Source organism: Parasteatoda tepidariorum, chromosome 4 (genome assembly GCF_043381705.1).
Source record: "Parasteatoda tepidariorum isolate YZ-2023 chromosome 4, CAS_Ptep_4.0, whole genome shotgun sequence".
Classification (NCBI taxonomy): Eukaryota; Metazoa; Arthropoda; class Arachnida; order Araneae; family Theridiidae; genus Parasteatoda; species Parasteatoda tepidariorum.
In genome coordinates, this window is record NC_092207.1 from 1022197 (window position 1) to 1037344 (window position 15148).

A 15148-nucleotide genomic window follows, 5' to 3' on the forward strand; every position below is an offset into this window, starting at 1 on the left:
GTCATGAAGTAGTCCCCATTGGTGATTTTGATTTATGTTCTACTGTCAACATTTAAGCACCCATCTTTTAACATATAAGCACAACCCCCCCCCCTTTTTTTTGTAATGAAGTTTGTCAGTAACAATGTTATAAGCTACTGATCTTGAAACCTGTAGCTAATGAAGCTTGTCAATAGCGAAGCGCCTGCTTCATCTAATTTTCTCATCAATGTTTTGTATCCAGTCTTTGTTCATAACAGTATGCCGTCCAGATCGTTTATTTTTTATTTTTATCAAGAAGATTTGTTGTTGTTCTTTTATTAAAAAGCCTACACCTGCAGTTCCCAGTTTCTTTCAGTTCTGGAACCCTAAATAATCAACCTTCTTTCGGCGGAACTCAGACTTTACGAATAAAGTTTATTAAGGTAATTGTGAATGGTTTTAACCAATAAAAAACTATTTAAAAAATATTTGATTAGAGGAAAGTAGATTTTTCATCATTTTATCAATAATAATCTTAAATTAGGTTTTATTTCCGACCGCTAATTCTGCAGTCTTTGTCCTATATTGATCTGTCTATTCTATCTGTTCTATTTGTTCTACTTATGAATTTGTTTTCGGTGTATATACTTAAGCTGAAAATGAATAAAATAAACCGAATTGTGGTTTACTTCAAAATGAAAACTGCTGATGAAAATGGTTGTAATGGAAACATATTTCCTCATTAAAGAATTATTTTATTATGGTTTGAAAAGCGCGATAGGAAATACTAACGCAATATTTTATGAATCTTTTTGTTACAAGGAAACTGCCTTGTTACTGGGTTTTATTTTTTTTCCTAAACAAAAAATAATAATTTGGTAAAAGCAAATTTGAGTTCCATTTCCATCAAACTATCCATAAAAGGATTCTGTAGTTTTTACCTCCATTTTGCATACAAGCTTATTAGTTTTGTTTTAAAAAAAATTATTGAAGGTTAATGTGTCCTGGTTTTTTAAAGAGGTGTTATTTTATCTTATAAATTTAAGAATAAGAAGTTGAAAATGAAAGAACCCGCATATCCACTGATTGGCTAATCAGTAGCGGAAATTTGTGAAGTGATAACCTAAATTATGAAGAAAAATTAATCACGTTACTAATCATTGCTACAAATGTAATAGGATGGTTGCATCAAATCAACCAAATCTGTGCTCATTGTTTAACTCTAGTTGTGTCATGGGATGACTTCATAAAAGTTCGATGTAGAGTTTTCACCGGGAGTTGCAACCGAACCACAATGACAGTGTTTTCCTCACAGGAGAGGACAGTTTTTACTCAACTTTTCACCTACTTGTGCAAGATGATCAGCAGTTTGTGATTGGTGGATGATGTCGGATCTCGATGTTTAAAAGCGGAGACTTGCTCTCTTTCTAATACTACTGTCATGTAAGATTTTTCAAGAAATGGAGTTCATTCTCTTGTCTTGATTATGTGTAGCAATTTGTATGTTCTTTTTCAACAAATTCATTTTTAATTTTGTTAAAACTTAGTTGAGGAACCTACAGGGTATCTAGCTCCTGAAAAGTCATGGAAAATTATGAATTTCAGTATTGAACAAAATTTGTCATGATTTCAACTATTTTTTTAAAACAATCTTGGAAAGTCATGGATTTAGGTCACCAAAAAATCTAATTTTTAAACCTCCGCCCCATTTCATGGTGTTCCGATTATCTGAATTTGTAACAAAATCCCCACTCACAGCCATATTTTATTGAAATATAAAATATCTTTATCATGTTCTTTATAAATTATGGTTTTCTTTCAAAAAAGGAAAGAAAAAAAATCATTACTACTAGGGCGAAGTATCTTTTAAAGTTCTCTGATTTCAGAATTTTTATTATTATTATTTATTTTATCGATTTGAAATTCCAGCTGAACTGTCATTGGCGAATTTTTATTATTCTGAAATAAGAACTGAAAATTCAGGAGTATTTCTTTCCTTTCTGATGAATAAGAAAAGTATCTTTAGAATATAATTCTACAGAAAAATGAAAAACGAAATTATTTGCTTTAGTATTTTTTTCAGATATTTTATTGATTCAACTCTTTCTTTACTCTATTTTTTAAATTGAAGAGCTATAAATATGAAGATGCAGAGTATATCAGTTTTGGTTATACCTATCATTTCAATTAATATTATTATAATGCTTTTTTAAATTTATTGTGGTGTTTTTGTTGGAGAAAATAGTAATTTCATTAAGTCATGAAAAGTTCTCGGAATTAGTCATGGAAAATCTTGGATGTGGAAATCTAAAATGTAGCAGATATTCTGAACGTAGTTTTAATTTCTCACAACCACGCGGAAGCCGGTGATAAGGGCCAGCTGCCTGTTTTAAAACATTTTTATCTATTGTTGATTTTCCTGTGTTTAACTTTGCGCAATTTAATTTCTATACCTGGTTTATAAAATGTGGAATAAACTGCACGTTAACTAAATCTGTAATATATGATTTTCAGGCTTAATATTAGCCCTACAAACTCACGGGGCAGCAGTCCATCCCCTCTTCAGCCTAGGTCCAATCCCATGAGGGGTGTCAAACGCAGGCGAATGTTTGCCGAATCTGAAAAGTCAGATGTTCAAACATCGTCTGGTGATATTGAAATTTCTGATCATGACGTCAATGGAAAATTTGTAAAAATTCATAACAAAGGAAAGCAGGCAAGTAATTTTTTTATTCTTCATATGCAAAATGAAATGTTTTGCTGTTATTGATTTTATATAGATTTCTGATGTAGTTAGTTAATTAAAATATGTTATTTAATTAAAATATCTGGATTATTAATTCATCATTTCATATAAAATACAATGGTGTTACTATTGAGTAATAAAAATTAGGCTTTTAAGAATTTTCTTAATAATCTGTTTAAAATGAATTTTTTATCCTTAACAATTAAGAGTCTTGGAATTTTGTTACAGCCAATCTACAATATTTTTCTTCGTTTTGATAGGAACAGGAAGTGAAAAGAAATGAAAGCAAAGAACACTACCTCATTTTCCCATTTTTCACCAAATTATTTTCAAAAAGACAATGGAAATGAATTTAAAATTTTACTAAAACTGAAAAAATGATTTGGAGTAATGAATTTATTTTTTGATGATTTTATGATGAAGTATGAAATTTTAGATTTTTTTTTTTTAATTTGGCATTTTTACCTAAGTGTTACTTTTTATTTAATAGTAAAATTCATGCATAATTTTGTATATATATATATATATATCAGGGATCTGTCCAGGCCGAATTTACTACCGTTTAGCGGTACCTTCACAAATTCAATTTTAGGTAAAACGGTAGTTTCACAAATTCAACTTTGGAAGAACGGTAGTTTCACAAAGTACTTTTTCTTAAAATTTTATTTTTGTATCCCTTAAGAAACGATAAATCTATATTTTTACCATGTTTTTGTGTTGACTTTTTAATATAATTTTTAATTTTTCACAAATTATGTCAAAATTTTCACAAAATAGGTACCTTTCAGAAAAACCTAGACAGACCCCTGTATATATATATAGGGACAGAGAGAGAGATAATTAAGTAATGTATACACTTAAAAACAGTGATAATTTAAATTGCATTCATTAACGATAATTTCTATTTACTATATTTCTGTGTTATAGCCAGTTGGATAGTTGGCTTACTATGTGTTAAGTGGTTGGTGTAAAAGTATTTTACCTTTTTAAGCAGAAAATAGAGATAATTTCAACAAAAATTTTATTCTTATTAGGAGTTGTCTCTGGGTAGTTGGCAGTTGGTTCAAAAAAGTGAAGGAGCTGAAGTGACGTATAAATTTCCAAGAGCAGCTGTCATTAAACCCAATACCACCGTCACTGTAAGATATCTTTTACATACTATAACAAATATTTTTTGTATTGATATGCCAGTTAAAATTAGCAAGTTTTCATTATAAATTCACCAAATGCGTAGGTCTCATTCTTTTTTAAAAAATTACTTTGCTGGTTAAATAAGTATCATTTTTCAATTAAATTTTTAGGTTCTTAGAAAATCTATATTTTTAACATTTTCAGTAAAAGGAATATAATTAAATATACTTTTTAAATAGGACAATTTGATTTCAGATTAATTAATACTTGCTAATAAACATATTATTGCAAAATAACCACTAATATGTTCTTTTCAAATTAGAGTTTGCTTAATAGCTTTTCCTATGAGTTTAGTAATTATGTTACAGCTGCAAATTTAAAAATATTTTGCTACTGCCATGACTTAATTTACATCTCATATCAAGAAACTGTTACCTTATTTCATGATATGTAATTTATGTAAAATATTTCATGGGCTAAAATTCAATTTTATGGATTCAAAATGGATAAAAAAAAAATCTTCCATTCCTCACAATTACAGGATATCTTTCATCGAGTCTCTTGTTTTGCAATTAGTCATAACTGTTTCTGATGGAACCTCCTATAATAAACTAAAAGCTTTTTTTTTGTATCTATACATGATAAATTAGAGTAAATTGAGAGAAAGTGTTTAACACTCGCATGAATTCTAAGTAACTTTTCATGTACATTAATGTTTGTCGAGTTCGATTGTTTTTAGGTCCAATCATGCTGATCATCAAATGTACAATTTTTTATTTTTTCAATCTTGCTTCTAAATTGCTATTTTGTTAGGCATAAACAGACCACATTGAAATTTGTTTTTATATTATGTTTTTAATATTCTTCTATTTTTAAGGTTATAAAACTGTTTCAACATTTTATCTTAGTCTTAAAATGATTTTGAAATTTTAAATTGTTATTTAACTTATTTAAGTTGTACTGCAGCATATTTTTATTTAAAATGTGTAATTTTTGAGGAAGAATATTGTACTGCACATTCAAACTCTGATATTAAGCTCAACACTATGTGAATCAGAAGACGTTTCACTTTTTTTACAATTACAATTGAGAGAAAATAAAGTGAATAGTGCAGCTTCGTTTTTTGTAATATAATAATCGGGGTGTCCACCCCACAGGGAAAACCTCGAAAATACAGGGAATTTTGATTTTCTTCTTCTTTACAAATTAAGAAAATACAGGGAATTTTGTTTCTCATTTTTGTCTTTTAAACAAGTAATGTAAAAAAATTTTTTTAATGTCGATTCCTACTTTAACTTAGGTCAAAAATGAAATTTTATTTTACTTGCTTTTTATTAAATAATAAAAGAAATTTCCCCCATCTAAAACTAAAACTAATGAATTAATCAGGGATGTGATTCTTCCTCGGATTCGCGGATTTCCGCTTTTTTTCAGATTTTTCAATTTTTTCCGTTAATTTCCACTAAATTTTTTTTTTGCGCAAGTTAAAATATTTTATGAGGAATTAAATTTTCCGCGAAGGGAAAGTATTGAAGTCCTCATTCCTCCCTCAAACATTGACTTTCGTATTTACCTGATTTAAAAGTTGAACGTTGCAATTCTTAATCAGGCGATTTAAATGTCGTACATTGCGATTCTTATTTACGAGGCTTAAAAATCCAATATCNAGTAGGCCTGGGCAATATACCGTAATACCGTCATTTACCGGTATTTCTTTGATACCGCGGTAATGATATTCGGAAGTATATTCTTCGGCAATACCGAGTTATTGAACTTCGGTATGCCTGCACCTCTCGGTACTCACCGCTAGCCAATATCTTCGGCCGACCGGCGGCGAGGAAGTGGCGGTATGGTATGGTATCTAGGAGGTATTGGTATGGCACGTGATTGATTTAGGGGTGAAGAACTCAAAGGCTTGCGCGTAATATTTACGGTACCTCCTCTCGGCAGCTAGAAATTTCTCCTACAATATATTGTGGTATCATTTGACTTTAAAGCGCATGCGTCATATCCGTGGTATTGGCGATATCGGATTTCAAACACCCGCGCGTTATATCAACCCTCCATGGTATACTTAGTTACTGATTTTGGTTTCATTTTGAGAATAGCGTGCTTCTGATTTTAAAAATATCCGAGATTGTCGGATCTCCTTGTGATGTTTATAATTGTGTTGATATTTATAATTGTTGATGTTTATAATTGTGTTGATGTTTATAACTGTTTTGATGTTTATAATTGTGTTGATGTTTATATTAGTAATTGATGTTTATATTAATAAAATTTTTCTGTTTTAAAATAATGATGCTTTATAATTAGTTGATTCCATGGGATAATTATGCTGCGAGCTAATATAGGATAAGTACCCCATTTTTTTTAAATGATGCTCTTTAAACACATTAATTTTTAATTGCAAAATAGTCTTAGCATTTATAATATACATAACAATTTAATTACCGCGGTATATCATAATATCGTGATATGAAGCTCACAATATACCACAATATCGAAATTCTGACATTGCCCAGCCCTACTGTGTTACCCTCATCCATAAATAAACAGTCATCTTCTGATCCGTCCAGATTGTTTGAAATGCTGCATTTTTTGAATGATTTTCTAACCATCTCAGGCTTAATTTCATCCCATACTTTTAATATCCATTCGCACACTGTTTCCAAACTTGCATGACGCATATGTCCTCGTTTCATAAAGGTTTTCTCGTCCTCCAACATCCAAGTGTTCCACTGTTTTTTTTAAATTGGCTTTAAATGGTTTGCTTAAGCAGACGTCCAGTGGCTGAACTAATGGTGTCAATCCGCCCGGAATAACTGCCATATCGGTGTTACATACTTTCAACAATTTTTTTTGTATTATCTGTAAGGTGGGACCAAAATATGTCCCACACAAAAAGGCTTTCTGGTTTTCTATAGATACTAGACGTGATATTGCACATGTACAATCCAAATTTTCTTGCTCGTTATACGAAGAGTATATCTTAAAATTTAAAAAAAGTTATTGGAAATTACGGGTGCGTGTTATACTCCTTGGCTCCTTGGAATGCTCCTTGGGAATATACGGTAATGAATATTGTAACTTGGTGTACTGCAATGAATGTTCCCTGATCATCTAATGTCACTAAATTTTCTTTAAATATTATGTAATTTTCAATTAAATACTAAAATTTAAAAATTTGCTTTTTTTCCATTTATTTATTTCTGGAATTTTAAGTTTTTGGTAATTCAAGATTTCCATAGATCAGGGTAATTTCCATTCCATCCACCTTGAATTATCGAGACTCTACTGTAATTATAAATGAGGTAAGCAAGAATGACTAAAATCATAATTGTAAATTAAAGGAACAGCCTCAAACAAAATTAAAAGAAAGAATGTGCTTGAAATCTCGTTATGACTTAAAAATATAGTATATGTGTACATGGCTGTCAACTCTACTGGTTTTGCCAGTTTCTCCTGGTCTACTGGTTTCATAAAAATTCTCCTTGTTTTAGTATATTTTAGAAAATTCCCGAAAATTAGGTAAGTTTCCTGAAAAACTCCTTGTTGGAATAGAAATTTTGCACACATTATTGCTTGCTTGAGTATTTAAATAATTGTTACTAATACATAATGAAGCGAACCTCGCTTATAAATATTAGTTTAAAATGTTCAGTTAATTTTCATTCAGAACTTTCTTTTAAAATTAAATATTTTTTTAAACTATCTTTGATGAATTAATTCAAAATTATGAGTAAGCATAATACATAACATTTAAAGTTCATTTAATGTCAATCATAACTGAAAAATATTGCAATTTTTCTATTTTGATGACTATTAGAATCCCTAAAATTTCCTATGTGTAAAATATTTAGTACATTTATTGCTAAACATTATTAAATTTATATTGTTTTGTAAAATCTACTGGATTTTTTCTATCAGTGTTGGCAGCTGTGTGTGTATATTTTCATTGTGAGGATTTATTGAAAAATATATTTTTAGTACTTTTTTGTTTGGTTTAATGTTGCTTCAGCAACACTATTCTGCTGTATATATATATATATATACTATATAATATCATTTAGGTGTGGAGTTCTGATAGTGGCACTTCTCCAAGTCCCCCAAAAGATTTAGTCATGAAAAATCAATCTTGGTGTTTATCTGATTCTCTTCTTACAACTCTTGTGAACAGCAGTGGGGAAGTAAGTTTCTCTCAAATGATTAAATTTATTTATTAAACTTTGTATAGATGCATTTGAAGAAAAAATGTGATTTGTCGTGCCAATCACACTCTGGCACATAATTAAAAATTCTTTAATGAAAAGCTTAAATAATACATACTTAGGTATCAGATGATTATCTTTTATTACTATTTTTAAATTATATTTCCTTTAATAAACATTTTGCATAAATGCTGATAAAATAAAACATATGTTATTCTCAAGAAACAGAGTCCCAGACCTCTATCTTGAAATAGATTCTTATAGATTTGAAACAGTAAGGAGTTTTACTTACTTAGGATCAATTATTACTATTGATAACAGAATGCCTCCTGAAATAAAAAAAACAGACTCTGTCTGGCAAATAGGGCTGCCTATGGACTGAAGAGATTTATTAAATCTAGGTTTCTTTCTTGAAAAGCAAATTTTTAATTTACAAAACTCTTGTCAAGCCAGTCTTGGCATGCGCTTCTGAAGCTTAGACATTGACAAAATGGGAGGGAAATTATATCACAATATTTACGAGAAAGATTTTGCGGAGCATAGTTGGCGATGTAAATGAAAACAATAACAGGAGAAGGAGATTTAACTTTGAACTATACAAGAGTTATAACCAACCCGATATTATTAAATACATAAAAATAAATAGAATGAATTGGATGGCCCACTTGATTTAAATGAGTGATGACAATACAATAAAAAATATTATGCTTTTTAGACCCACTGGAACAAGAAAGCGTTTGAAGGCCACGGTTGAGATGGGCTGACTCGGCGGTGTCTGGTTTTCTTGCAATGAATTAAAAGAATTGGAGATCAAAGATACATCGGAGGTCCATATGGAGAAATCTTCAGAGGAAGGCATTGGCCCACATTGGGCTGTCTGGCCAACTATGATGATGAATAAGCATATTGGGTACATGTGAGGGCAATAAGTATTCATCTAACTCTATTGACTAATCTAATTCAATGTTTTAAAGGAGGCAAAAGATGCAGGATTCTTTTATAGTAACAACTGTGGCCATATATATTGTAATATTTTTGAATATTCACCATTTCTTTTTGAAGATCCTCTTTTTCTGGAAGGAAATATATTCTCTGAAAAATCAACAGCACTCCCAACATTTTTTATAGCTAAACATGAAAAGCATTATGTACAGTATTTAAATTATGTGTTCCTTCATTAAATTAATACATGTTTTCTTACCTTTTGTATCCTCCTTGTTGAATAACTGAACAGGGTGCCTAGCGTTTTTAAAAAGTGCTTAAAGGTGTTTATTTTTTTATTTATGTTTTTTAAAAGCCCTTAAAGGTGCTTTTGGAGGGATTTGTAAAAAGTGCATAATTTTCTAGCTTTTAAAACGAGAATTTTTCTTTGTGTGTCGATTATACTCATAAATTACAAAAAATGCATGATTTTCAAAATTTTCTCTGAAATATTCATCAGCAATTAGTTATTTTATCATGATTATGTAAAGCTTTTGAAAATGCTTTTGAATTTTATTGATTTTATGTTTATAAATTAAGAATTTTAAATGATAGAAAATAATAATTTTTATTACTGCACAGATCCTATTTACGATTTTTTTTTTGGAAGCTGATTAAAAAAATATTCTTTGAGTGCTTAAAAAGTACTTAAAAGGTGCTTTTTTGTTGAAAAATCTGGTTATCCACCTTGAATAAAGAAATATAATTCCTATCAAATGGAATCCTATGAATTAAATGGAAATGTAGTTTATAAAACTAAATTTAAGTTCCCACTCAAAGTTATTTGTATTACACTTAACATTATAGATTTTGAAATTAAAATACAATTCATTGTTTCTTGGTTGTCACGTGTGAAAAGAAAGGATGTACAGCAGCAAAACGTTTTAGTTCATCAAGGAACCCCTCATTATTTCTTGTATGATTTTTTCTAGCGGATAATTTTCCATTCCATTAAAATGAGACTTCCCCAGAACTGCTTCAATTTCTCCCACTTCTCATTTGTATGATCAGACATATCCTGCACCCTCGGCAGACTTTTATCGTACAAAGCAAATGTTCAATTCTAAGAAATTCAAATTTTTAGAATTCAAAGGGCAAGAAAAATCTACATTTTCTTATGGAACATTTTCTATTTCAGAGTGTGGCCTCAAGAGAATCATCCAAACTGTATGAAAGCTCAGAAGTTTTTGCTGTGGATGAAGACTAAGTAAGTATTTATGCTCTGCACCATGTATTTGTATTTACTGCCAATCTGCAGCACAAATCTGTCTGCAACAGTTTGACAGACTATTGTAAAAAGTGATTTTGATCTAACATGTGTACAGCAAAATAAACACTTAAAACTATACGAAAAACTGGTAGTGTTGGTCGACAAACAAGTGTGAAAACGCTTGAATACTGTTGGGCTAATGCAGAATTATTTGAGCAGAGTGTTGAAGAAGGAATAAAGACATCCTTGCTGCAATTCAAACAAACAGTTATTTCAAACTAAATATGATGACTATCTTACAAATGGACGTAAAGGTGAAGAAACACAGACGTGCTGAATTACGTGGTTTCCTAAGAAACGTCAACACATCTCAATAGAAATAAGCAAGCTAGCATGATGCTGCTTCACAAATATAAACAATAATATGAACATCTGCAATTATCATTCTTGTAATTTAAAAAATGTTTACGATCCTATTTAATATCTGTTAAGAGTCCAAGTAATTTTTGCAGTTTACTTGTTGCTGAAAAAAATAGAGATGTAATCTAAACTTTTCTTATGTGTAAATAATGAAATTCTGGTTTATGTGAACCAAACTAAATTAACTCTATTAATTTCTTCAGGAGAGAAGATGCTCTCTTTGAATAATTATTTTAACAGAGAAATTGAATAATTAATTTGTGCTTAGGAAAAAATTCTAATTTCCAGATTTTTCGCTAAACGCGATGCGAGAAGTTTCTGGAAATCCAAGGTCCAGAAGTTCCAAGAAATCATCGATCACATTTATGTATTAAAATTCTTATAAATTTTATTTAGAAATATTAGAACTATAATTTATACTTGGCATCTCTTTCATTTGTAAATATTCTTTCTGGTACAATATTACTGGGGATTAGAGTTAAAAGTAAACCTATGCATAATTTTTCATTTAAATTATGCTGCATGTAATTTATTTAGAATTTCATGTTTTGAAAATATTAATGATTTATATTTGTAAAGACATTTTTTTTTTTAAATTCGTCATTCATGATCTTACTCAAGAAATTTTCAGGATTTTTGAGTTGAGCTCATAACTGTTTTAACCACAGTCTCTCATTAAACTGCTTTTGGTAGGAATTCTTGTAAACTCGTTAATAAAATTCTAATAATTTTATTAACATACATTTACAGAATAATTTTTTAATATAATAATTTTATTAATGTACATAATAATTTTATTAATGTACATTACGTAACGTACATTTATTTTAAAATAAATTAGTAATATTTAAGTAAATTGTTTGCAGGCAATGTGGTTTCTTACAAGGCTATTTTTTAGAAACTCAAATTTGTTACAAAAACCATTTTTCTTACAATTTGTTACGTAAAACCTTTTGCATATTTTTCATTTTTGGTGATTTGTTTTTTCTTCTTCCAGGGAAGCTGTTATGAATGATGAGCTTAATTGTTTTCTACAGATCCAATGACGTGCATTTGAAAGATGAAAAGCAACCCTGACGATGATAATTACTTTAAGCCTCAAGTTTATTATCTTAGTGTGTTACACTGATATAAGTATGTAAAGAACTATAAGTTTAGTAGTGTACTTTGCATTTGTTTAAAATGTTTTAGAAATTTCTTTAATTTTAATGATTTAAACAAATACAAGATTTTTCAGTATTTTTAAGGAATTCAGTAAATTTAGTCCTTAAGTTTTCAGCAAATAAGTTTTTATTTCCCCCATGAAAATAACTTTATTTTCTTCATAATTTGAGTAGCATGTGTGTAAAATATTTGAAAATCCAGTAGAATCTCTTTTTATTTTAATGAATAAATTATTCATAATCCTAGACAATTGCAGTGATCTCAAAAAGTTCTCTAAATCAACAATTAAGTGCCTGACTTTTCTTACGATGAAGATATCCTCAGTCCAAGTCCAACGCGGCAAAGGGTTAAATAATTTAATCTTTGCTTCATTTTAAGGACAAATTTTGGTAACTATTTATTTTAATTGTTATCTCTTGAACAGACATAAAAGAAAATTATAAATATTATTCATTTTTATTTAACTTAAAAGTTTTTTTTAAATATTTTCAGAAAAAGAAAATATATGCTAATTTTATTTCATCTAGCCATTGCTGAAAGATTTTTAAATTAACAAACTATTTTTAACAATTCAAATAAAAATTTTAAAAAATAGATAGAAGCAAACATACATCTAAAATTATTATTGACAAAAGTTTAATATTCTAATCTTATTGTCATAATCAAATTCTTTTAGAAGAAGTATTAAGAAACTTTAAAATCAATTTTTACCAGTCTTAAGAGAGAAAAAAACTGTAAGTGGGCTCTATCATGAAATATAAAAATGTAAAACTAGAAAAATAAAATTTGAAATCTTAAAGAATTTTTAGTTTGATTTTGATTACAGCTGGTGAAATCAAGTGTACTAGACTGTCATACAGATATTAAATCTATTTTTTTCTTTTAAGCAGTGAACTACATTTTTTTTTAACGTTCCACCACTTTACACACATTTGTTATATATTTGTTCAAATATAATTATCATAAAAAATTCTTAAAATTAAGTCACATCGCAAGTAACAAAAAATAAATTAATATACTTGCAGAAAATAACTTTTGAACAAACTGCAATTGTTTCTAAGTTTTGTAAACTTACTAAATAAAGTTTTTTTGTTAACTTCAGTTGGGCTTAGCATCAGATTTGAAACAGAGTTCTTAAATTTTATTGAAAAATACTTCTGTACTATTTATCTAAGCAAAGTCTCTGAACCACAAATCAAAATCTTATAATTCCCTTCAAATTTATATTTGATAAGCTGAATATTTACGTTTGTGATAACTTCCTATCTCATATCTGTATTTGATTAACTGAATGATGTCAATAATGAAACTAATTAAGGAGAAACTGATTTGCAAATCAAACTTCACTTTATTATAAAACACATTCACTTTATTACTGAACTTAAATTAAAAGTATCGACTTAAATTAAAATAAGTATCAGACAAAAGTGATTTAAAAAAAAAATATTTTTTTTTTGTTGATCAGCACGTTTAGTGTGAAACACTATTTTTAGCTTTAGTCTTCAATCAATGAGAGCTATTTTGTAAAATGTGTTATGTGTGCTTGTGATTAATTGTAACATTAGTTATCATAAATTAATGAAAAAATGAGCATAACTCAAAAAGTTATGTTAGAATTTAATGAAAGTTGTGCACATAATGTATGAAATATCATATAAATTAATCCAACAATTACGGTGCGTAGCGCTTCGTGTGTTTTTAAAAAGTGCTTAAAGGTGCTTATGCTTGTTTTTTAAAAGCCCTTAAAGGTGCTTTCTTTATTGGGTGTTTTTAAAAAAAGTACTTTATTTTCCCTTTTCGAAAATGAGTTTTTCTTTACCTTGTTGTTTTCACCGCGTATTATGCGAAAGAGTAGTTTTCACATTGTTCTGCTCAGGATTTTCACAATTCATTAAAACACAATGCATTTCGGAGTACCGTCAGTCTTTAGCCTACGAAAGCGCCAATCATTTTACATGTCTACATGAAATACTTGTGAGTCCCCATGTGATATATACTGAGCTGGGAGATACTCATGATCATATATAGTCTTTTGAAAATTATTTGTTAATGTATGTAGTGCTCAAATTTTTTTTAGTGCCTGAAAAGTACTTAAAAGGTGCTTTTTTTTGTTGAAAGATTTGACTGCTCACCGAATCAGCATGTGTATGAAATGAATGTGTCAGGTTCGAATAGAAAAAGTGCCTTCAGAACGGAGTCTCTCTAGCAACTCTTATTTGACATTATAAGCAAATTTCATTCAGATTTTTTTAAGAGCTATTTTTGTTATTTTTCATTAATTTATGATAATCATATGCTTTTGCTTATCTGCTGGTTAGAGGGCAGATTTTATGGTGCTTTGTTAACATTACGGGTATATAATGTGAAAAAACTGTTTGTCTTTTGCAGAAAGAGTGTTGTTCCTCATATAATTTATACATATTGTTAATTTATCGAATCTAATACTAATACTGTTAGGATATAATTATTTATGAATGTTATGTAAACACAAGAACAAAAGTTTAATTCCTGTTCTCTTTTTAATTTGTTACTCTACTGGTGCAATGTTTATTTAAATTTTTGTTATGATGGAATGTGCATTATATTCATTGAATATTTATTTCTTGTATGCTTAAATATTGCATTTTAGTAGCTTTTCATTTAAGTACATTGTTTCGAAAATAAAATTAAATTTTGTGAAATTAAATGTTTAGTTTTTTTCTTTCTTTTCTTTAATTCATTACTAAAGTAACATGTTCCGTTCCTATCCATGCATTGACATGAACAACAGATAGTGTTAAGAGAGCGATGCTGTGTGAGAAATTTGATATTTCGAAGAAAGAAAAAAAAGTTTTAATGTATTTTTTTTTTAAAAATTCGAATAAATTATAGCTTCTCGAATCCTGAGTTATAATTAAAGATGCAACAAATTGTGATCAAGTGTTGGGAGAAATTTGCCTTTGTGGTGGACTTTTATTACCATTACAATGAGGCGCAATTGTGCACTTTCCCATTCGTCTGGTATAAATAGACGTTGTAATAATATATATAACCACATGTAATAATCTGGACTGTTATATTTTTAAATTTTCTTTAAAAAATTAATTTTTAAAGTTAAAAATTACTGATAGTATTTATGAGGTAAACATGTGATATGCTCTATAGCTTTCACAAAATTGAAACGTTTTTAAAAAGTAAATATTTTATAAAAATTGCTCTATTACATTTGTAAAATAAATTGCTGAATACTCATACTTCATATGGGAGGAAAAATTAGAAAAATATATCAGTACTGATGAACACTACGAAATTTTGAACAAAACTGAAATACTTATGCCGACATAA

General features: G+C 28.8%; 1 protein-coding gene across 1 annotated transcript in view; it reads left to right on the plus strand.

Moving 5' to 3' along the window:
* LOC107439264 (lamin Dm0) overlaps positions 1-14510 on the plus strand; it is a gene marked incomplete at its 5' end in the record, with an annotated part of 31875 nt that extends 17365 nt beyond the window's left edge. The window contains 5 exon segments of the mRNA XM_043051211.2: positions 2476-2677; positions 3742-3846; positions 7912-8028; positions 10169-10237; positions 11658-14510. Of these exon segments, the coding sequence (XP_042907145.2) occupies positions 2476-2677; positions 3742-3846; positions 7912-8028; positions 10169-10237 (493 nt within the window).
* Between the last annotated feature and the right edge of the window lie 638 nt (positions 14511-15148).